This window comes from Octopus sinensis, linkage group LG4 (assembly GCF_006345805.1).
Source record: "Octopus sinensis linkage group LG4, ASM634580v1, whole genome shotgun sequence".
Taxonomy (NCBI): domain Eukaryota; kingdom Metazoa; phylum Mollusca; class Cephalopoda; order Octopoda; family Octopodidae; genus Octopus; species Octopus sinensis.
The window spans coordinates 126,104,569-126,129,905 of record NC_043000.1 but is presented as its reverse complement, the minus strand read 5'-3'; the positions used below and the strand labels follow the sequence as shown (position 1 = coordinate 126,129,905).

General features: G+C 36.8%; 2 protein-coding genes across 20 annotated transcripts in view; one reads left to right on the top strand and one right to left on the bottom strand.

Moving 5' to 3' along the window:
• Positions 1 to 7,684, top strand: part of LOC115210716 — a 54,858-nt gene extending 47,174 nt beyond the window's left edge. Inside the window, exon 4 of the mRNA XM_029779417.2 lies at positions 6,493 to 7,684. Coding sequence (XP_029635277.1) covers positions 6,493 to 6,642 — 150 coding nt within the window. The 3' untranslated portion in view covers positions 6,643 to 7,684. The remainder of the gene's footprint in view (positions 1 to 6,492) is intronic.
• A 1,119-nt stretch (positions 7,685 to 8,803) lies between these two features.
• The window catches only part of LOC115211116 (kinesin-like protein KIF13B), a 772,943-nt gene continuing 756,409 nt past the window's right edge, over positions 8,804 to 25,337 (bottom strand). For all 19 annotated transcript variants that reach the window (XM_036502438.1, XM_036502452.1, XM_036502447.1 and 16 more), the window contains 3 exons: positions 23,717 to 25,085; positions 16,185 to 16,397; positions 8,804 to 15,280 (listed from right to left, as the gene is read on the bottom strand). In XM_036502438.1, coding sequence (XP_036358331.1) covers positions 14,928 to 15,280; positions 16,185 to 16,397; positions 23,717 to 25,085 — 1,935 coding nt within the window. In that variant the 3' untranslated portion in view covers positions 8,804 to 14,927. The remainder of the gene's footprint in view (positions 15,281 to 16,184; positions 16,398 to 23,716; positions 25,086 to 25,337) is intronic.

The window sequence follows — 25,337 nt, the reverse complement described above, 5'->3', positions numbered from 1 at the left end:
AGATAAGGCAGCAGGACCAAATTTCACTCATACATTCCATTTTTAGCATGGGTTGTACATTTGGATGTCCCTCCTAATAGCAACCAATTTGCAGAGTATACTAGATGCATTAGATATCTTGTTTTGCTCTTGGCAAGAATAAAGAGCCTTCTCTCCCTTGATTGTCTCTGTTCAAGGCAAGATGACCAAGAGGGTGAATAGATGAGAGTGATGACAAAGATAGCAAGGTCAGGTGAAAATATAAAAGAACAAGTATGATGATAGAAACAGTGACAGAATTCATAAAATAATTTTTTTCATTAAGTTAGGTTTGGAACATAACAGGTTCTTACATAAAATTAGGTTCTAACTTAAATGTTAATACTTTAAAATTTGATATTTTCAGCTCATTAAAAGTAGTAGATATCCCTCTATTTCGTTTTTGGATTTGGTTTGCAAGATTCTTTATATGAGTTCATGTGTTGAAGCATATTCTGTTGTGTCTGGGGAGAGTCATTTTCTTTTTGTGCCTTATAATTTAACACACTCACCGGTAAAATTTTCACTTATTTCTTATTTTTATAAGTGGAAATTTTACTGGTGAGTGTGTTAAATTATAAGGCACAAAAAGAAAATGACTCTCCCCAGACACAACAGAATATCCCTCTGAGTTACCTCATAACTCTGTCCTCAACCCAGGATGAATTTTGTAGTCTTCAGTGTACATTAATTAAAAACACTTTGCCCAAAACATTGAAAATATTGTAATTAGATTGGAACAAAATGTAAATCCATCTAAGTGAGATAGTTCATGTCATTCCCTTTCTCTCAATTTCTAATAGAATTCTGAAATTTCTATAAAATATAGTAAGTAAGTCCAAGTGTGGTTAATAAATGCAGGCATTGCTGTGTAGTTTAGAAGCTTGTTCCCCAAGCATGTAGTTTTTGGTTGTGAGAAAACCCACTTGAGAAAAAGACCCATCAAGCCAAGTGAAATTGTAGTTGTGGCAAATACTGGTGCCATGCAACTGGCATATAAAAGCACCCATTACACTCTCAGAGTGGTTCGTGTTGGAAAGGCATCCAGCTGTAGAAACCATGGTAAATCAGACTGGAGTCTGGTGCAGCCCCCTCAGCTTACCAGTCCTGGTCAAACCATTCAACCCATGCCAGCATGGATAAAAGGAGCACTCCATCGGTTGCGACGACGAGGGTCCCAGCTGATACGATCAATGGAACAGCTTGCTCGTGAAATTAACGTGTAAGTGGTTGAGCACTCCACAAACACGTGTACCCTTAACGTAGTTCTCGGGGAGATTAAGCGTGACACAGTATGTGACAAGGCCGGCCCTTTGAAATACAGGTACTACTCATTTTTGCCAGCTGAGTGGACTGGAGCAACATGAAATAAAGTGTCTTGCTCAAGGACACACTGTGCCACCGGGAATTGAACTCCCGACCTTACGATCATGAGCCGAATGCCCCTAACCACTAAGCCACACGCATGAATAATGGATATTAAAAATGATGATGTGATGGCGGTGAATGAGCACATCACTGGCATACAAGTGGTGTTCTAGTCTTCTAAGAAAAAACATGTCTGGCCACAGAGAAATATGACCTTGGTTGGAAACAGATAAGAGTAGGTGACAAGAAGGGCATCCAGCAATAGAAAATCTGTCTCTACAACAAGTTCTGTCTAACCCATGCAAGTATGGAAAAATGGACATTAAAATGATGATGAATGTCTGCTCATGAATATTAATTACACATTTTGTTGGCTATTAAATAACTGAAATTTGTTGGTTAGAATTTGATCTTGCTAATATTCAAAGTCTCGTTTAACTCTTTTGAAACCAAATTGTCTGAGGCCATTGTTGGTTGTATAAATCTCAGCTTCCTGTTTTAAAGTGAACTAAAGTGGAATTTCCCATCAAAACTTCATGTCAGTTATGTTCCAAACACCAGCTTAATAACAACTATGTTATTTTACTAAATTCATTATTTTCAAAAATCAGTTGAAATGAAGGCTGTGTATTTCAACAGAGATACGGTAACAAAAGTGTGGAAGCATTTGAAAGGCAGTAATCTGACAGAATTGTTAGAGCAGTGGACAAAATGATTCACAGTATTTGTTCTCTCTTTGCTCGGAGTTCAAATCCCGCTGAGTTTTACCCTCCATCCTTTTGTTGGGTTGATTTTTAAAAAAAACATATCAGGTACTGCTGTGAGGTAAGAAGCTTGCTTCCCAACCACATGGTTTTGGGTTCAGTCCCACTGTGGGGCACCTTAGGCAAGTATCTTCTATTATAGCCTTGCGCTGACCAAATTTTTGTGAGTTGATTTGGTATATAGAAACTGAAAGAAGCCTGTCATCTAAATATATATCCATGCGTATGCGTGTCTTTATGTCCGTGTTTGTCGCCCACCACTTCTTGGTAATTGCTGTTGGTGTGTTTACATCCCCATGACTATTGGTTTGGCAAAAGAGAATGAAAGATTAAGTGCCAGGCTTAGAAAAAAAAAAAAATGAGTACTTGGAATGATTCATTTAACTAAAATTTCCTCAAGGTGGTGCTCCCATTGCTCTTCCCTGCCTTGCACACTGTATTGCTGCTTTCGCCCACCCCATCTTTATACCTCTGGCTTGGTAGCCATGTATCTCCTCCACAGCAGTACATTTGTTTCTGCCCTCTTTTTCCCTCTGGCTAGGTAACCAAGTATCTCCTTTACATCAGCACACCTGTTTCTTATTTCTTTATTGCCCACAAGGGGCTAAACATAGAGAGGACAAACAAGGACAGACAAACGGATTAAGTCGATTACATCGATCCCATTGCGTAAATGGTACTTAATTTATCGACCCCGACAGGATGAAAGGCAAAGTCAACCTCGGCGGAATTTGAACTCAGAACGTAAAGACAGATGAAATACTGCTAAGCATTTCATCTGGCGCACTAACATTTCTGCCAGCTCACCTATTTCTGTTCCCTTTCTTGTATCTCTCTCTCTCTCTCTCCCTCTTCCTTTCCCTCTCTTTCTCGCCAGGTTATCGTGTACCTTCTCTATCGCAAGACACCTGTTTCTGCCTCTCTGTTGTACTCTAACCTTATATCTGACACCAGATCACCTTCTCCTATCTTCCAACCCCTCTCAAAATTCCTTGTTTTGCAAGTTACTTGGCGACCCTGCCAGTGCTGGTGCATGTAAAAGGGATTCAGCCCATACTGTAAAACAGTTGGCATTTGGAGGGGCATCCAACTGTAAAAATCATGCCAAAACTGACCCCACCATGTGAAAAGCACTGAGTCCACTCTGCAGAGTGGTTGGTATAAGGAAGAGCTTCCAACCATAAAACCCCTGCCAAAACAGACACAGTAACCTGGGGTAGTCTTCTACCTGGTTGGCTCCTATCAACCATCCTACCTATGCATGCATTGAAGATGGACATTAAACGATGATGATGATGATAGCTATATAAGTTGCAGCCCTTGGTTTAGTGAAATCTTGGCATAAAATTCTTTCCTTTATAGTTTTACCTTTGCCCCAGATATGTCACACTCCACTTTGTTTGTCATTTAAAATTATTTTATACAATAGTAAATACAATAATTTGAATTTAGATAATTTTAAAACAAAGTTTGTTTCATAGAATCAGGTGCAATCTTAGGTGGATTGATATCAAAACGGTTAATGTGGCAGCCTTTTCCATGGCCAAAATTGGTGTGGAGAGGGAAATAGCTGTTTGTCCACAGATAGCATTGACCCAGTCTGCATATTGGTCTACAAATGCAGACCAATGATCAACAGTGGCTCCTATAAAGTATTTGAATTCATGGTTGTGAAACCTTGTTATTTGTATTACTTTAACATATTTTTGTATTAACATTTTTATATAACAACTTTAACCTTTTCGTTATTGCATTTATTTCAAGATGCTCTGTGTTTCTTTCAATTAATTTTAAGTATAAAAAAGAATTTAGTAAAATAACTTAGTTATCATTCAGCTAGTGTTAGGAACATAAATCGTGACTAAGATTTGGTGGAAGATTTTAATTCAAAACTTATGAAAACAAGACATTTGTACTCAGAGCCAGAGCCGGGTTTGTAATGAAAGGGTTAAACGTTTTATTTTGAAAGTTTTTGTTGATATACTCATTTTGTAACTATTGGTTTCCTTAAGTTCAGATGGAGCAAAAACTAGTTTGTATTCTGTTCATGTATCTTTAGGACATTTTTACAACTAAGTTATTCAGCACATGTCTGTCTGTCTGTCTGTTTATCTAATAGCCATCTATATAGGATATGTAATGTATACACACTGTCGATAGGCCAGTTCCTGTGGTATTTTGTCTTGCTATAACAAAAATGCAGTCAATATCAGAGAAACAGAAATTCAAGTGTGTGCCATTGAAAAGACCTAAAAGGGTCAAAATTCTCTCACTGGCTGCTGTGGACTTACACACAAGTAAATATAGTAAATTACAACCTTCCGTCTTCCTGATATTTGTGTTTTTAACACAGCATGTCCATAAGAGATGATATCTGAGGACAAATACTGAAGTATGACTGGATTATTGACTGTGTGTATATATTAAGTGGTGCGGTTGAGGCCAGTGCTGCCTGACTGGCACATAAAAAGCATCATTCAAGCACGGCTGAAACCAGTGCCACTTGACTGGCTCCTGTGTAGGGGGCATGTAAAAAGAACCCACTACACTCTCAGAGTGGTTGGCATTAGGAAGGGCATTCAGCTGTAGAAACCTTGCTAGATCAGAATGGAACCTGGTGTAGTCTCCTGGCCTGCCAGTTTGCAGTCAAGCCGTCCAATCCATGTTGGCACGGAAAGCAGATGTTAAACAACAATGATGATGAAAGTGCATGGCTCGGTGGTTAGAACTTTGGGCTCATAATCATGAGGTAGTGAGTTCGATTCCCAGACTGGGCTGTGTGTTGTGTTCTTGAGCAAGACACTTTATTTCTTGTTGTTCCAGTTCACTCAGCAGTAGAAATGAGTTGCAACATCACTAGTGCCAAGTTGTATTGGCTTTTGCCTTTCCCTTGGATAACATCAGTGGCATGGAGGTCTTCCATAAACCTTGTCTGGACTTGTGCCTTGGAGGGTAACTTTCTAGGTGCAATCCCATGGTCATTCATGACCAAAGGGGGTCTTAACCCTTTATATATTAATTATGATAGGCAGATGGCTACTTTAATTAAATACTGCTTGAATTGCATAAAATACATGTAACATAAACATAAAATGTATTAAATTCCACCCCCACTAAATGTGCAGTGTGATGTAAATGATTACATTGCAAGATCTTGTGGCTAATGAGGTTCTTGTGTATCTGAAAACAAGTTTTGTTGCTGTTACTCATTCAGAAAGCTTGTTGGATATCCAGTCAAGAGTAATTCCTCTTTACTAAGGCCAATGCAACACTGATAAAGTTAGTTCATTTTTATTGTGCAGCTTCATTGTCATATATTTTCTTGTTTTTCTTAGCATATATTTTCTTAGTAAATGATGGCAGGATAAGCATGATTGTAAGAAGGGAGTTGTAAGTATGGGTGGGGATGGACATCTTATTTTTCTCTTTCTTTCACTCTTGGTTAGTTTGGAGGAAAGGTGGAAGATATCTGAAGATCTGGCGTGGAAGCTTGCAATGGCAGGATTCCGCTGCTTTAAGGGTACACAAGGGCCAGATGGTTGTGGTGCTCCTCCTTAGTTGGCCATGGTATGATTTTGCACTTCAAAAAAGAAAAGAAAACAAAACTTAACACCACATCTGATGCTTTAATTCCATTGCCTTGGATTAGTACTTTATACTTTTGACCCCCAGAAAGATGCAAGGTGAAATTGGCCTTGAATTTAGAATATATATGCTGCAAGTCCAGCACCCTAACCACTCAACCAATTTGCTACCTATCAGGATACAACTACTTCTGGGTTAAAAAAAAAAGCTGCACCCCTCTGCCAAGCTATGTTGAGCCAGTGTGGCAGAGTAGGTTCATCAAGCCAGTATGATCTCAAGCTCAAATTCACAGCCTCCACATCAGACTGTGATTGGTTTAGAGAACATGCTGAAGCCTTTGTCCTGCAGTGGACTGAACATAGGCAATCCGATCCGCTCACAAAGATACAATATCAAATATGGTGAGATTTATTGTAATGGAACAAAAGGGTTGGCGAAAGCGATTTGGTGGACAATGAAAAACCTGGCTGATGACAGTCAAGGCTGATCTGGAACCCAACCTAGGCACCCTTATCTATGGCGTTCACCACTGGAATAAGAAATGGTTGGAGATCACTCGGTCGTTAGCCTCAAATCGCCAGGTCTGGTCAGTGTTTGTGAGAGATGCAGCATTGAGGATGAATGAAGCCAGCTCAACCCACCCAGGGTGAATGCTGTCTCTCAGGAGGAGGAGATTTATTGTAATGCGTATCTTCAATGTTTTGGCTTTCAAGTTATTTCTCAATTATGATGTTAGCTTTTTTTTCTTATTTTCCAGGTGACGAATGCTACATGTGATTATACTGAGGAAGAACGAGTACTCCTCACTTTTAATACTTCAGACAGTGAAAATCATAGGTACATTTGGAAGGACCTGCCTGGAGGTTCTGGTTGGATTGAGACACTGCACTGCCTTACCTTGATTTAAAAAAAGAAAATAAATAAATAAAATTTAAAAAATCCCCCAAAACTCATCTACTCAGAAGTCTGCTTCATGCATTATTATCTCTGCATTGCTGCTGTAGCTTGTAAATGATACATCAAAACAAAATGGAACAACTGTTGTCACATTAACTTTCCACCATTTACCCTCCATACAAACATTACTGGATTTATACATACTCTCATATATATGTATCATTTGGCTGCCCTTAAGCAGGTTCATTTAATATGAACTCCAAGGTTTTCTTATTTTCTGCTGACCATTGCCATCTCACTCACATGAGATACCATTCGCAGCAGTATTATTGTAAACCTATTTCTGCTTTGCTTTCTCACCTTATTGGAATATTCCAGATAAGATCAGTTTTTTTTTGTTTTTTTTGAAACCCATTTTTCCTTGTGGAGATGAGTCTGGCTGCCTTCTATAATTGTTGGTTAACCAGTGATTGTTTTTTTTTTTTGTTTTTTTTTAAATTTTGGAAGTCGGTCGGTGTGGAATAAATATATATATATATTGAACACTTATTTTTTAAAAGTACTAATTTGCCACCGATTTGTGTTTCCTATATGTTAAATTGTGAATATTTTTTTTTTCTGTGTGAGTGTGTGTGTGGGGTGGGTGGGGTGAGTTTATTAACATATAAATATGGAAAATAAAAAAAAATGTCAGAAAAGATATTATAAAGCCTTAAGATAAAAATATAAAAAAAAAGAAAACAGAGAAAGAAAACAAAAGAAAACTGACAAGAAGTACAAGATGTTTCTGATCTGATCAACTTTGGTATTTTGTTGGGAAAGCTTTCTTTTCAATTCTGCTGCAAACCAAATTGACTTTATAATTAAGCATGCCTGTCCTGATTACTCTTTTTTTTTTTTTTTTCTCCCTTTCCCCTATTTCATTCGGATATGTTGTCTATCCATGTAGTATTTGTAAGCTTGCTTACATCTTTTGTAAGATGTTGGCAGCAATGTTGTGTTGACTTTTTCTCATGTGTTACAGAAACAAGGATAAAAAAAAAAAAAAAAAATAAAGGATAAAATGTATTTTAAATTATATTGCAAAAAGAAAAAAAGTCTCAATTTTGTAAATTTTTTTTATTTGTTCTTGTTTCTTTAAATAAAATTGAAGAAAAGCTGAAATTAACAAGTGTTTTTGCTTTGTGAATGCTTGGGCTAAATTTATTAAATGACATTGTTTCTTTTCAATCTAATAAATAGTTACAAGTTAATCAATAAGCAGGGGTGAGATCGATGTGTGTGTATGTGTATATAAACACAAGCACATAGAGAGGGTATGTGGCCTAGTGGTTAGAGGTTTTACACTCTAGATTGTGGGTTCAACTCCCAGACTGGGTGGTGAATTGTGTTCTTGAGCAAAACACTTCATCTCGTGTTGATCTACAACTATTTTGGCATGTTACACACCTGTACAGTTATAATGATCAAATAATGCAAACATTTGATCACTATAAACAAATCATCTGTGGAGGTTGCTCAGCAAGACATTGCAGAACTGTCTTTCTCAAATTCAAGAGACTATAACACACACACATATATATATATATATAAATAATAGCATAGCTGTTGCTTCCCAACCACACTTTGGGTGCAGTCCTGCTGTGTGGCACCTTGGACAAGTATCTTCTGTAGCCCTGTGCTGACCAAAACCTTGTGAATGGATTTGGTAAATCGAAACTGAAAGAAGCCTGTCGTGTATGCCTTTGTCTGTTACTCAACCACTTGACAATTGGTGTTGGTTTATGTCCTCCATAACTTAGCAGTTCAGCAAAAGAGACTGATAGAATAAGCACCAGGGTCGATTTGTGTATATATAAACACAAGCACATAAAGAGGGTATGTGGCCCAGTGGTTAGGTGTTACACTCTAGATTGTGGGTTCAATCCTCAGACTGGGTGGTGTGTGTTCTTGAGCAAAACACTTCATCTCGTGTTGATCTGCAACTACTTTGACATGTTGCCCACTGCACGCCTGTACAGTTATAGTGATCAAATGTTTGCATTTGATCACTATAAACCCTCAAGTTGGTGCCCAGGTTTGGCCACAGTCCAATGATTGAAAATAAGTGAAAGAAGATACCTGAACCAGGGAAAACAAGAAAGAAAAAAAATGAAAAACAAGTCAATGAATACAACAATCTCTAAGTGAGCAATTTATTCACATTTTTGAACAACTTTGTTTTTTAAACCAGATTTAATAAAGGGATACAAGGAAACTGAACAATCAAAGATGAAGGGTTTTGTTAAAGGTTAAAGTCAAATATGAAGTAGAGCCTAGACTTTTTATTTAATTTTGTTGTTTTTTTTTTTTTGAGATGTTGAGATCTGTGGCCTGGGTTTGGAACCAAATTTGTCTATTCTCATTAATTATTAGATAAACAAAAGGTGCAAAACAAAGTCCTTTGAAGTAGCATCAGTTTTTGTTGAGTTTCTTCTCTATCAGTGTTGCATTGGCCTTAAGTTGTACTATGTCATGAAGGTCTTGCGAGGGGGTCAGGGGGTGGAGAAACGATCACAATTACAGAATCTGCCTGGAAATTTAGACTGTCTAAAGGTAAAAAAAAAATTAAAAAATTAATATTTTAACTAAGCAATTTTAATTAGAACAAAGACTTCTTTGATGCAGAAAAGTCTCAGGAAAGTTTTTTTCTTTTTTTTTCTTTAAACTGACAGAAGCTGCAAGAGAAAGGAGCCATTCTGAAATGAAAGTTCTTACAATCTCCTACATGAACTAGTACAACCTTCGTAGAAGGCAGAGGATCACAGATCATATCACTTATATACAATGGCCACAAAAACAACACTCACTGTTATATAAAATGAAGTGGAGTGGGGGTGGGGTGGGGGAGGAGAGTAAACTTGCCATGGAGATGAAAACTATGGCAGGTGTAGTCACAAGTAGATCTCTGGGAACATCTAACTATTTATTGAATCACACAAATGTAAGTTTTACAACACAATTTTAATCTTAACACGTAAGCAAATGAAACAGCTGTCTGAATTTGATGCCAAACACATCATTTGCTGAGCAGAACATTTCTGCTTGAGAGTCAGCCAAATATTTTACTTACAAAAAAAAAAAAAAAAAAAAAAAAAAAAAGGGAAAAAAAATCAAAAGGGTGGGGAGTGCTGGACATATATAATATATAACTGATGTGGGTGCGTTGCTACAGAAAAACGGAAGCAGTTGGGAGAAAATATTAAGCAAAATAAATAAATTGAAATAAATAAGTAAATAAATAAATAATGATCTCCCTTTCAAATAAATAAATAAATAAAACTGCTTCCCATCATTTCGACAGTGGAACTAATTTCTTGCTGAAGCTAAGATTAACTGCTTAAGAGCTGGTACCTTTAAAGAGCATGCATCTGATTCAGTTTTATACCTTAGGAAGATCACAATTACACAGCAGGCTGCTTTTGGTCCTTGCTGCAGCATGATCACAGTCTCACAACCAATGTCTATGTACATGTGTAGGTTGCTCTGCTGTGGAAATTACATTGAGAGAGAGAGAGAGAGAAGAGTAATATTGGCATCTGTCTTATCGGAACCAATATACTCACACATACACACACAGCCAAACAATTGATTTACTTGTATCAACTTTAATGCAAGATAGGACACCTTTCTTTAATACTGAAATTATCAAATTACTGATAAAGCTTCTTACCTTGATGCAATGGGCAGGTGAAAATTATAGATTATTTTTAAAGCTAAAAAGCATTTTTAGTTTAAAGAGTTTATACAGTCAATACTTTTAAACAATAATTTTAGAATTAAAAGCTATTGTATTCAGGTCTTACCAGAAATGCTGCTTGATTGAATGCACAGAACCTAGTTTGCAAAGATAAATTTATATGTTCAAGATTAAAACAGGAACCAAATAACTTTATAAGAACTGAAATTGCTAGAAGCTTCAATTGTATATGGCAGTCCATTCTTTGCTTTGCTTTCACTATCTTCGAACAAATAAAAAATATAATTTGGTTCCCAGTCCAAAGCACATTATTAAATACTATGTAGCTGTTAGAGAAGAAATAAATATGCCAATTCTTGAAACACAAGAGAAAAAGGAAAGCCAACACAGACTTTTACAGATTTTTTAGCTTACTGTATTTCATTGGTAAAATAAAAAATTTCAGTCTCATCAATTACCCTATTAGACTAAACCATTCTATGTTTTGTAAGGAGCTTACAGAGATGATGATGGTTTGAAAGCAATTATATAATCTAATCAAATAAATAGATTTTCTATTATTAAAAATGTCTTATTTTCATTGAGTAAATTAGTTTCTGGTAAAGTGTAAGGTTTCTGCAGTCAAATGTTGAGTTGTTGATAAGCTAACTATACAGGTAATAGGAGAAGCCTTAGCTAAGCTTGTTTTGGTCCCATTAATAATCACTCAAATAAACAAGTCTTATTATCAAAAAGGAAAAAAAAAATCATTGAGAATTTTAAATAGACAAAGAGTTGAGTGTTAGCGAAAGATGAAAGTTTTATAATAAATAACTTCAAAAAACTAAACTTTAAATGTTACAACACTATTCATGTTTAATTGAGTTTATGATATGTGCTAAGAGAGATTTCGGTGTATCGTCTAAAAGTAAATTAAATACAGTTTTCTAACCGGAGAAAAGAATCAACAACAAATTCCACAATTTACATTTCTCTTTTCAAGAATTTTAAAAATAATAAATACAACATCAAAAGATTATCCTTAAAGTTATCTTATTTTAAACCTGTTCATCTTTAATCCAAATTAAAATCACACCAACATTCAAACAGAATCTAGCAGAAATTGGAAGCTTGTAGAATCTAAATCTTGCTTATTTGTGTCACAAAACGAAATCCATGTGGTTTAGAGGAAATTAGCGGTGAATATATTGTCAAAAATTTCAGAATACAGAAATATTAATTTAAATTTTTGTTCAATAAGATTATAAATTGCTCAATCACAATGATAATAAATTACTACCATTGTCAGCTTAATTATCATTAATAATGATTTCTTACTTAGGTATTTGGGCCAATTTTGTAGGGGAGGAAAATATAGGCAATTGAAGAAACCAGTTTATAACTGGTACTTATTGATTCCCAAAGAGGGAATATACAGCAAAGTATATTCGTGGTGGGAATTGAACTCTGAATATAGAAAGGTGAGATGAGATTTTATCAGGCATTTAATCTGGCATGCTATTTCTGCCAGCTCACCGCCTCCTTCTTATTATCATTAAAAATAATAACAAAAGCATAAAGTTAAAATTTGCCTATTTTTTTTAAAGGTAGTTTATAGAGTCAAGTAGTATGTTATTAACTTATTTGACCTCTCCTACAACTATGTAGTACACCCTACCCATCCTATCCATCCGTCCATACATACATATGTACATAGAAAAATTTAACTTTCTGGTGAATTGTGCATGCTAAGTAGATTTTCTTTGAGATGAGCAAACAGTTGAACAGACATGGACAAAGCTCCAGTCAGCAGTGACTACGTACAGTTCCTGAGAAGGCTACTGTAATTTGGGGCTCAAAATAATAGCAAAATAAAATTAACATGAAGGGAATTCTCTCTGTTCTAGACAGTTTTTTTTATATCATTTGATAAATGAATTTTCTAATTGTTTGATTATTTTGTAATTAGTTCTCAACAGATGTGAATATTTTTGTATTAGAAAACTCATGGTTTTAATGAATGTATTTTTTTAAAGAATAACTCAATTCCAGGTATGTTTTATATTATATATATTATATTTATATATATCATATATATTTGATGAGCTGTTCCAATCTCAAATAAAATAAGCATTTTTTTTCTTCATAATTAATAATTATTAATGCTCTTTTTTTTTAAAAAAAGGGGTAATTAACTTGGAATTGAAACAAAAATAACAATCGCAAGATTATAATCATATAAAGTTTACTACTACCCTCAGGGCAGTTGAAACAATTTTAAATTGATGAGGGATTTTTTCAGAAGATAGATCTTATATTGGTTAGAGTCTAATCTAGTTGAAGAAATAAAGTTGAGAGATCCTCAGATAGTTAAGGGGTTAAAAGCTATATTGAGTGAGTGAGTGAGTGCAAAGGGAGATTGCCATTGAAGGTTGGTGTGCCGGCATGTAATATTCATATATACTAGCACACATGAAAAAAAAGGTGCAATTGGAATGTAGATACGTATTTACATATGTATTTACTAAAAACAAATTTGGTGGTGGTGGTAGTAGTAGTTGGGGGCAGGGGATTCTGTATGTAGTCATACATGTGTGTGTGTATGTGTATAATATATACATACATACATATGCAAACATACATATACATATATAAATTTATGAGTCTATCAAATAGCTATAAAAGCTAGTCTCAGTGTACAACACATGAGCCCTAAGCCAATGAGGGAATATTGTTTTCCATTTGAAAGACAAGCCAAAACTGAGCTCTCAGTAGTAATGCTCTACAAATGATAAATAGGAATTAATGAAAGGAGATGGATGTTCTGAGAGTTCTTAGTTAGGGAAATATGTCACCTTGGTGGTCATCAACATCAGCAGCAGCAGCACAGCTGGTCTTTTATACAAATTTGATCCTTTCTGTTGTAGAAGGTATCAAACAACAAGTCGAAGGAAACAGCTGAGGGGACCGTTTTATGGAAATAGATTAAGAAAGAGATTGGTCAATTTATAATACATAGCTTAGAAGTTGAAAGAACAGTAAACGAAAACAATAAAAACGAAAAACAAACAAACAGAAAACGAACTAAATACCAGCTTGGTTGGTAATGATGATGATGATAAGCAACACAAAAAAATTGTTCATCTATAATAGTTGCTATCAGTAACAAATTTCGGAAGAAAAAAAAAAATGAAAAAAACGTGACTAGCTGCTAAATATTACAAATCAGCATATACATAGATATATATATATATATGAGCAAAATGATATGTCTTCTGCAGTTGTACAACCATCCGGACTTGGCCAGCTGTACAACTGAGTCCAAGATTTGTTTTGTGGGGGGGGTAAGCTTAAAAGTAACAAGAATATGAAGGGGGTGAAAAAACAGTTATGAAAACATAAGAGTCGGGAATGGGAGGAAGCCTACGTATATAATAAGCTCAATAACATTATGAAATATCTGTGACGAAAATGAAACAAAGGGTGGAAAAAACCAAACAAGACGAAACAAAAGACCTAAGTTTCTAATGCGTTTTGCTTTTTCCACTTCAGTTAACTAAAAAAAGAAATTGTTTTTTCATCAACAATGACAGTTCTTTTACCGTTTTATAGTGTTAGTATATATTAAAATGAAACACACATACATTCATGCCAATGTACTCAAAATAATATGTCCCCCCTCCTTTCCTTCATAATTTCCATACCCCCATGTAAATAATTCAAAAGATAAGTTAGAATTGTGTGATAAGGGTAAGGTTCAGGGAGGCCCTTTGCTCCTGCACATAAAAGCAAGAACTCAATAATAATAATGATAGTAATAATATTTTTTAAATATTGATAATAATAATAATAATAAAACAGCAACAACAACAGAAAAAAAAACAAACAAAAACACTCTCTTTGGAAAGGGAATTAATAGAATCACATCGTATGATTAGCCTTCTATGATGATTATGTGAAGGGAGAGAAAGAGCCCAGTGGGAAGAAAACAGCAATATTAACAACAACAATAACAGAGCCACCTGATGAATCTAATTTAAAAAATAAATATTGGGGAAAAAAAATTAGAAAGAAGATAATCATTTGAGTGAAAGTGACAGAGAGGGAGAGAGAGAGAAGGTAAGCGTGTCTGCTAATTTAAGTTATTTGGTCCATGTCTTTCACTTCTTCTAAAGCCAAGAGCAGAGAAGTGAGTAAGGGAGAGGCAATACTACCTTCCTTCCTGCGATCAATGCAACCTCCCCATGTAATAATATAAATCATTCTAAAATCCCGACAATCAGGTTATTCACTGTCGTTTACCTCACTCGTCAGGTGTGAAAGTAAACACAATTGAAATAACTATCACTGTAGTTGCAGATGTTGTTGTTGTTGTCGTCGTTGTCATCGTCGTCATCATCATCATCATCATTGCTGCTGGCATGGTGGTTGGTTTGTTTGGTAGTTTGGTAGTTTTAAATAGCATTATGGCACACTTGATGGTGACAGACATGTTATATTTTGTATAATATAAAGAACTGGGTAAGTTAGACAAAGGTGAAATGGGGAGGAGCCGAAAAAAACAGGGAAGAAGATGGTTATTTTCGCTTGGCAGAACTTGCAGAAGTTGGCCGCATGAACGAAGATGGCGATGTGCCAGCCGTAGATGGCAAAGATGAAGAAGTGGTTCCATTGCCAGTACCAACTGAGACAGCAACAGCAGCAGCAGAGAGATTTGAGCTGGAACGTGACAGTGGAATGGAACCAGTGACAGCTGTTAAGCTGCCGAGACTTCGCCGGTTGCTAGCATGGTAGCTGCTCAAACCTGACTGATTTTTTTTTGTGCTACGACGCCGTTTGTCCCAGATTAGTTTATCATGTCGCACGAAAATTCCATGTTTTGAACGACACTTGAAATAACGAGAACCATTGACTGAGCCATCGTTTTTACCTAGAACAAAGAAAAAGAAAAAAAAGCTATAGAGAAAAAGAAATTTTTATAGAAAAACACACAAATTGAAGGACGAGGTAATTACTGGTACAATGATTAGAATTGAAGATCAATAATGGAGTTAACTGTTTTCATTCCAGTTGAATCAGTCATGGGACACGACAATATCCAAACAGTACACCACTTAAAGTCACCCATTGTCTCAGTTCTGTTGTCAAAGGGAGTCTCTGTGTTGTCCCATGATTTGCTAAAATTAGCAGCTAAATCTCCCTCAAACCAACCCCTGCCATCTTAAACAAAATGGGATTGCATCAGGCAATGGAGTCCTAGAAAGAAACTCCTAAGATGATGAGGTGGTCATAATTGGAATGCTTTAGAGCACAAGCTTGCTCAATGAGGTTTGATGCTGAGCTAAACAACAGCAATTGTACTTTGTTGGTTTGTTTTTATGTCTGTTTTACCATGCTGGCATGGGTCAGACACAAAACATTGTTTAACAACCAGATGCTCTTACCTGTTTTTTAAAAGTGCAGAGCTAGAACATAATTTGCTGGCAGAGAAATCACAACAAACTTTACTACATGTGGCTCAGTGCTTCTTCATGCAATGCATGTAGGATGGAAGCATTCATACACATGCACTTGCACACACACACACACAAACAGTGGGCTTTCAAATAATTTCCACCAATCAAATTCACTCAAAAGGTATTGGTTGGCTTGGAGCTGTAGTAGAAGACATATGCCCAAGGTGACATGTAGTGGGACTGAACTTGAAGCCGCACTTCTTAAACATGCAGCCACAAAATAATATAAAGCTGAAAAAAATTACAAAAATTCTAATTTTTGGCAATGCAAAGCATTTAAAACTTATACAATACAACAAATAAATATATTTAACATGCCTTCAGGATTGTCTAGTTCGACTCCAATCCAAATTCCACTAGCAAAGTGAACAGTACCAATAAACTGAACAACTCCAGGTTTAGAGTATCCCTTAGAGGACGTGACGATTACACCTTCTCCTTGTTGGATCCAAGTGGGTAGTGGGCCTTCATGGAGACGGTCCAGGTCAGCACGGCTTCCAAACGAACATAAACTCATACTGTCTTCTCCACCTTCAGAAAAAAAGAGAAACAACAGGGAAATGTTAGCAGAAGAATATGAAACAGAGAGCAGGGGAAAGATAACATCATCATCATCATCATCATCATTGTTTAACGTCCGCTTTCCATGCTAACATGGATTGGACGGTTTGACTGAGGACTGGCGAAACAGATAGCTGCACCGGGCTCCAATCTTGATCTGGCAGAGTTTCTACAGCTGGATGCCCTTCCTAACGCCCAACCACTCCGAGAGTGTAGTGGGTGCTTTTACGTGCCACCAGCACGAGGGCTCCTGTGCAGGTGGCATGTCAAAAACACCATTTGAGCATGGCCATTGCCAATACTGGCCCTCGTGCTGGTGGCACGTAAAAGCACCCACTACACTCTCGCTTTAATGACCTCGCTTTAATGTTTTTTCATGTGCCACTGGCACAAGTGCCAGTAAGGTGACGCTAGTAATGATCACACTTGAATGGTGCTTTTTACATGCCACCAGCATGGAAGCCAGTTAGCTGCTCTGGCAACGATCATGCTCGGATGGTGCTCTTAGTGCTCGACTAGCACGAATGCCAGCCATTAAATTTGATTTCGATTTCACTTGCCTCAACAGGTCTTCGCAAGCAGAGTTTAGTGTCCAGGGCTGTGAGGATAGTGGGGTTGGAGAGAGAGAGAGAGGGGGAGAGAGAGAGAGAAGGGCAGGGAAAGAGAAAGAGGTGGGGGATACAGTTCCTGCATAAAGTTTATTGGTACAAGAAACTGGAGAGTCTTAACAGTAAATGAAATAGACTCAAATAAATGAATAAGTTCCAGTACATTGATTTTTAGTGGAGGCACATGGCCTAGTGGTTAGAGAAGCGGACTCGCAGTTGAGGGATCACAGGTTCAAATCTCAGACCAGGTGATGTGCATGTTTATGAGTGAAACACCTAAGCTCTGGCAGAAGGTAATGGTGAACTTCTGCTGACTCTTTCGCCACAACTTTCACTTTTGATTGTGTTGAATTGTGGGTCTATAGCTATGACCCCAAAACCACTGCTCAGTTTTCACAGTAGTAGATCCACTGCCAACAAGATTTCAAGACATTAAGGAAATCCAAGTGAATGCAACAAGGCAGCTGCTTGCTATCCCAGAAAAAGGAGTTCCAGGATTGCTTCCATCAATGGATATGATGCTGGATAAAGTGTGTGGCTTTAGAAGAGGACTACTTCAAATGAGATTAAATGCTGAATTGATATCATCATCATCATCATCATCATTTAATGTCTGTTGCCCATGCAGGCATGGGTTGGATGGTTAGACTGGGCTGGCACGCTGGAAGGCTGTGTCAGGATCCAGTCTGATTTGGCATGGTTTTCTACGGCTGGATGCCCTTCTTAATGCCAACTACTCCGAGAGTGTAATGGATGCTTTTACGTGCCACTGGCACAGATGCCATTTGTGTGACACCAGGGTGTGTTTACATGCTACTGGCATGGGTGCCAATTTGCATGACAGCAGTATTTGCCATGACTGTGATTTTGCTTGGTTTGATGGGTTTTCTTCTCAAGCACAGCATAATGCCAAAAGTCTTGGTCATTGCCTCCGTGAGGCCCAACACTCAAAAGGAGCTCAGCCATTCTTTTTTTCTTTTTATTGTACTAACCATGATCCTTTGTGATCAAACCTTGTGTGTGTGTGTGTGTGTGTGTATGAGTGAGTGAGCATGCATGCATATATGCATGTATGTGTGTTATCATTTAATGTCCATAATCCATGTTGGTATGGGTGGGATGGTTTGACAGGGTCCGATGAGCCAGTATTGCATTGGACTCCAATATCTGCTTTGATAAGGTTTCTATGGCTGGGGCACTTCCTAACACCAATTACATTCTCTACTGCGTGCTTCTTTTCATGGCACCAGCACGAGTGAAGTCACCAAGTAACTTGCAAGACAAAACCCCTTGACATCATGAGGGTGCAAATATGGAGGCATTGAGGCTAAAGTAACTTAGAGGGGACAAGAACAGGTGGCTAACTGTAGAGGACATACATACATACATAGAAGCCATCGCCACTCATAATAAAAAAGAATACCGGTGGAATGTCTCAATGAAGACCTCAATAAAATATTAGAATGACAGACCTGATATAATGATTTGGGATAGAGAAGAGAAACTGTGCACAGTTGTGGAAATTAGCTGCCCAGTGTATGTTAACATAAAGCTGAAGATCAGTGAAAAAGAGAACACCTATGCTGAAATATTGAGCAATCTGCAGTTACTCTATCCAGATTATAAGTTCAGGTTTATACCTGTAATTATTGGGGCTCTGGGATATGTAACACACTGCCTAAATACCAATCTTGAGAAATTAAGCTTCTCAAAACCAGAAAGGAGAAATCTAATTTGAAGACTACAGATCCAATCCATCACTGGAACTGTAAAAATCTGTAAAAATTTCCAGAAGTTTATCATTTAAATATATATGAACATACAAATCTGCACGCACTTACATACATATATACATACATACATACAAACAAAGAAACACAAAAATACCCTGTTGTTGATGTCGAAATTCCAATGAAGGAGCCTTGGATCTAGGTTAGAAACTGGTTCTTTATTGGCAAGAAACCTTGAAATAAACTGAATAATGACAAACACACATACATAAAACATACATACAAACATGCATGCATGCATACATACATACAAACATACAATCAACCCCTGGACATTACTGTCTTGAGTCTTAGGGCTCATATGGCTGAGTATCTGTTTTTCTTGGTGTGTGTAAAGTGACTGGGATCGCAATAATACTCACTCAACCGGACACCGATTCATTGGATGGTTATTCATTTACAGCTGAATGGGGCTGGAGCAATGCGAAGTGAAGTATTTTTCTCAAGAACACAAAGCACCACATGGTCTGAGAACTGAAACCATGATCTTGCAATTGTGAGTGAAACAGCCTAACATCTAGGCCATTTGCCTTCATAAATATGCATGCGTGTGTGTACATACATGCACACACACACTTCTGTATAAAATTGGTGTGTTGGACAGTAGTAATAACTTATGGCATTTATGTTCTCAAGGGATGTAACTCCCCAAAAGGGATCTGACTGAAAACTTTAGTGAAATTTGTGATTTGATAAAATATGAACAAGCCTAAACACTGGATGAAATAACTGACAAAAACTTTTAAATGATGTGCTCTAGCATGGCCAGAATAAAATCAGTAAAATAATAAAATGATCTTGAATGAATGAAAGAATCTGGAATTATATTAAGATAATGTAGAATTGGTAGAAATTGCATAGTGCCAGACAATGGTTGCCATTTAGCTCCAGGATGGCCACTTTGAACGCTTTCTTCATGGCACCAACACTAGTGAGGTCACTGAGTAACTTGCAAGACAAAACCCCTTGACATAATGACAGTGCAGTATGGAGAGAGGAGTCTTTGTGTCAGGTGTTGAGGCTGGATGGTAATTAGAGGTAAATTTGGCTTCCATTTCTAGCAAATTTAGTAACAATGTACAAGATTGTTTGCTCATATACTACAAAGAGGGAGTCCTTGCTTAGTCACTCAACATGCAAGAACCAACAGCCAAACTGCACATTGTTCTAAACAATGATGAGTACATTGGACAATGTAGCCACTGGTATAAAAAAAAATATGGATGGTCATGACACATACACATATGTATATGATACATATATACACACATATGTATATACATGTACACACACATCTTCTTTCACTTGTTTAATTACTAGACTGTGGCCATGCTGGGGCACCACCTTGACGTTTTAGTTGAGTGAATTGACCCCAGGGCTTTGAGGTGCCATGTAGTGGTTGGGAAGCAAACTTCTAACCATACAATCACACCTGTACCTATACATACATAAACACACACACACATACATACATATGTGCATGCATAAGCGCAGGCAGGAGTGTGTGGCTATGTTCAATATGGAACCACAAGGCCTAGGATTTGTTCCCATAATGTGGATATTGTCAGCTGGTGTCTCGGACTATACACTTCATAAACGAAAGACTAAGTTAATTGAAAGTATTTATTGCAATTAAAACTCCACGGGGCAACCTAAAATAATTATTTTCAATTAACATGGTGGAACTATGTAAAATTGGACAGGAGGTTTGAATAAATCAAGCTTACAGTTTGAAATGTTATAATCAACATTAATTCTCTAAAAGTACAACAGAATATTTGGAATGTTAAATTAAGTCTCATCATAATTATTAGTATCTACTCTTCTATGCTGATATGGGTCAGATGACATGTGCTGAGGCAGATTTTTCTACAGCTGAATGCTTGTCCAGTCACCATCACTTATCTGTTTCCGAGTAAGGTAATATTTTCTCCCAGTCTGGGCATGTAAGCATGAAAAACTGCAAACAAACGGTATTGCTTCTATGATGATGAAATTTGTTTACAATTAACATGTGGTATCAAGGCAATTCATACTCATGTGCAGACATACATACATGCATGAATGCATACATACACACTCCAGTGAGACTGAACCTGAAACCATATGGCTTCAAAGCAAAGTTCTTAACCACAAGCCATACCAGCACCATAGGTTGGATGGTTTGACAGAAACTGGTCAAGAAGAAGGCTACACCACACTTCTGTGCTTGTTTTGGCATGGTTTTACTTCTGTGTTTGTTTAATCATCCGCTTTCCATGCTAGCATGGGTCTGTTTTCAAACTGTAAGCTTGATTTATTCAAACCTCTTGTCCAATTTGGCATGGTTTTACTGATATATGTAAAGATATAAAAGTTGAATATTATAAAAATGAAACTACATTATTGAAGATAATATTAATTTACAGTGGTTTAAGAGATTGCTCAGTGAAACTCAAGCTCAGAGGGTTAATATAGAACTAGGCTAAGGGTATGCATGTGTGTGTGTGTATGTAGTGCCCAACCAGTCGCTCATTAATTTCATGAGTAGGCTGTTCCTTTGATCAGATAAATTGGAACACTCGTTGTCGTAACTGACGGAGAGTCAGGCCAATACACTAAAACCATTAAAAGAATCAACAAATATGGTGCTTATAAATTTGGCCAAATTCATTAAATTATTTAACAGACCTACAATCACTACCATCATCATCATTAAATGCTTGCTTATCTATGCTTGCATGAGTAAGATGAAATTTTTTCTATAGCAGGATGCAATTCCTGCCACCAATCCTCCTTCATTTCTCAATTTAATAATATTTTCTTAAAACTAGACATATTTTTTGCAGAAGATTGGAAACAGACGTTTCTTCATGAAGATGCTTATTTACCCCACAAGATGAGATGTTTAGCCAAGGGTACACACAAACATACAAACACATTATGTATATGCATGTAAAGGTATATGGCTTAGTGGTCAGAGTACTCGGCTCATGATTGTAAGGTCATGAGGTTAATTCCTGGCAATGTGTTGTGCTATTGAGCAAAGCATTTTATTTCCCACTGCTCCAGTCCACTCAGCTGGCAAAAGAGAGTAGCACTTGTATTTCAAAGAGCCAACCTTCTCACATTCTCTGTCAGGCTGAATCTGCCTGAAAATTACGTTAAGGGTACATGTGTCTGTGGAGTGCTCAGCCACTTGCATGTTAATTTCATGAGCAGGCTGTTCTGTTGATTGGATTTAATTGGAACCCTTGTTGTTGTAACCAATAGAGTGCTAGTTAGTTAGCACATGTGTGTGTGTGTGTGTGTGTGTGTGTGTATATGTGTATATATATATATATATATATATATATATATATATAAAAATAGATGTATGTATTTTTCCCTTGTTAACAATTAACATGGAAAAAATATATAAATAGTTACCAGGGTAGCAAAAAATCACACAAGTAAAAAGGTAACTCCTTGTTTTAAAGGTAGAAACTACGGGTGAAATATTTTGTATAATATATATATAAATAAATAAATGGAGTTAAAATGTCTTATTGACGAGTTTCATTTCTTCATTTACCTGAAGAGAAGATTACATTGTTTTACATCATTTTATACCAGTGATATCTTCGAAACATATGTTGGAAGTAAAAGAATTTGAATAACAACTGCATTTAACTCCATTTATATATATATATATATATATATATATATATATATATATTATATATATATATATGTGTGTGTGTGTGTGTGTGTGTGTGTGTGTGTGTGTGTGTGTGTATATGTGTGTGTGCGTGCGTGCGTGCGTGCATATATATATATATATATATAGATATACGCAATGGCTTACTTTCAGTTTCCATCTATTAAATCCATTCACAAGGCTTTGGTCAGCCCAAAGCTTTATTAAAAGACACTTGCCCAAGGTACCACGCAGTGGAACTGAACTAAAGACCACAAGGATGGGAAGCAAGCTTCTTAACCAAACATCAATGCCTGGATTTACAACTAGAATGTAAATTTGTAAAATATTCTTACAGGTAGTTTTTTTCCTTGACTATACATAATTTTGCAAATTCTAATTGAGTTTTCTTTCATCATCAGTTGAAGAAGTGAATGTTTTTATAGCTTAGTGCCCAATAAAGTCTGGGTGCTAGACTGGAAAACTGTTAGAGCAGTGAATAAAACCCTGTGTTGTTCAGATTCTGAGTTCAAATCCCTCTAGGGTTAATAAAATAAATATCAGTTGATCACATTGATTGTGAGCTGATGTATATCATCAATGTATGGTAGCCAAGCTATCTGTTCAATAATGAGCAGTTACTGAATGGGTGTATACATACAGAGGCCATTTGTTGTCAAATCTGAGAGAATGGACAATGTAAGTGCTCGCTGGTATTAAGTTGTCTGTCTGTCCTAGCCCACCCATATTAAAGTGGAAATAGAAATAGAAGCTTCTGTTTCACTGTTGATGCTATACGCCCATGTACTGCAAATAGATTTTGAAATCAAGACATTTTGTAGTCTGCAAAGTGACACGGGTACTATGTTATAGGCAATCCGCAAGACTGATCAGCCTAACTTTTGTTGTGTGTAGCTGTGCGTAAAAATGGAGAGAGAGAGCATGTGTGTGTGTAAAAGTTAAAATTAAAACTTGATATTTGTTCGTGAGACTTATGTACTCTTTGGGCTTCCAAAATCTTAAGGAGTACGAAAATTTAAGCTGGGCAGATGAATCTTGAGGGCTGTCTGCATCCCACTTCTTTCACCATACTATGCTGCACAACAACAATACTATGAGGGTCTAATGGCTATCTTCAAAACAATAGTTGAGAATTTTGTGCATGAAAATCAGTTTAAAATACAAGAAAATTATCAAAAATGGGTAAGAAGATTCTTACTGAAATCAACATACCTGACAGAGTCTCGTTTGATGTAGACATATTCATGTTTTGATAAGAAAGGTCTTTCATGGAGCATGATGTTGTTATTTCACTGCCACTAGGCAGAGAGCATGAAACTGGGCGTCTTTTATGTGCAGAACCATGACTAAGATTCCTCTTTAGATGTCCCTCTACAGTCCGTTTATCAGAGTTATTCTTGCGTTCAAGGCTATTTGCAGAGTAGGATTTAGATTCACTTTTTGATGTGCTCTTCTTTGGATTGTCAGTCATGTTGCTATTGATATTTGTAGAGGAATCGGTAAGTAGTTTTCTGTTGACAGGTTGGTTGGAATTACCTTTGGCAGCAGCTTGCTTGCATTGCTTGTTATCTGTGTCCATATTGTGGAGAGTATTACATATTTTATTGAGATCATCCTCAGTTGTCTCATTGTATGAATCTCCCCAGTCACAGCTATGTGAGAGGGAGGTACTGGAGTCTAGTTCATTATCATCAACTGATTGGGTCTTTTTAAGAGGTGTACTTTGGCCCTGAGGAGAGGACATCTCGTAGTCCATATCATGCAAACTGTTGCTACCTTCCAATGGTGATCTGCGTGAATGTAGCATTTCAGAAGTATCGTTAAAATTAGATGATAGATTTAAGTTTTTGGTTGCATTTGCAAGTACCTGGCTGTTGTAATCTTCCTCCTTGAAACTGTATTCCTGATCTTGATCCTGACATGGATGAGAGGCTGGATTCATTGTAGTCTCATTGACTGAGGAGCTATCCAGATCCATTAAAGTGGACTTTGAAGATCTGTGGTTGTCCACTGTTGATTGCAAAGTATCACTGAAATCATTGCTTTGATTTAGCATGTATGAAAAGTCAGATTCATCCTGTTCATTGTTGTCAGAGACGATATTACCATTAATTAAATCAGCCAAACGAGCAGCAGACACGGCTTGATCAGCAATGGAATCAAGGGAAAAGCTTTTCATGGGGGCCTTATCTGGAATACTTTCCAGCCCTTGGTCACTAAGTGGAGTTGGAAATGTTTTTGGAGGACTGTTCTTCCCTTCAGCCGAGGCTTCATCAAGGTTGATACTCCGAATACTAACAGAATCCTCTGATGATAAGGTGAGGGTGGAAACTGCTTGTGAACCATAGCCACTAGAAGTCATGCTGGGAGTAAAACTTTTTGTTTGAATCTCCATCAAACTATCAGCAGTCACAGAATGGGATATAGTTGTGGGCCTCTGAGCCACAAACTTTTCAGCAAAAGGAGATGAATGCTGGCTCTGATAAGACTCGAATTCCTGAAAATCATCACTATCAACACTATTGGGATCCTTGTTAAAAATACTGTGCTTGTGTGCCATATCAAAATCCTCATCAAAATCCTGAGAATATAAGAGAGAGAATGGTTAACACCAAGAATTTTTAAGCAAAAGGAGTTTGAAAATAAGAGTAAAAACAAATTCAGACATTTTGTTATTGCCAGTGTGATTAATATGAAAGTCATCCTATATATTTCATAGAATTATGAAACAACTTGAAATTAATTTTGTATACTCAGGTAGCCAATTGCTCTCTATGACTATAGTAATTAGTTAAAATTATATAAAGCCATTCAGATATTGGGGGTATTTCAT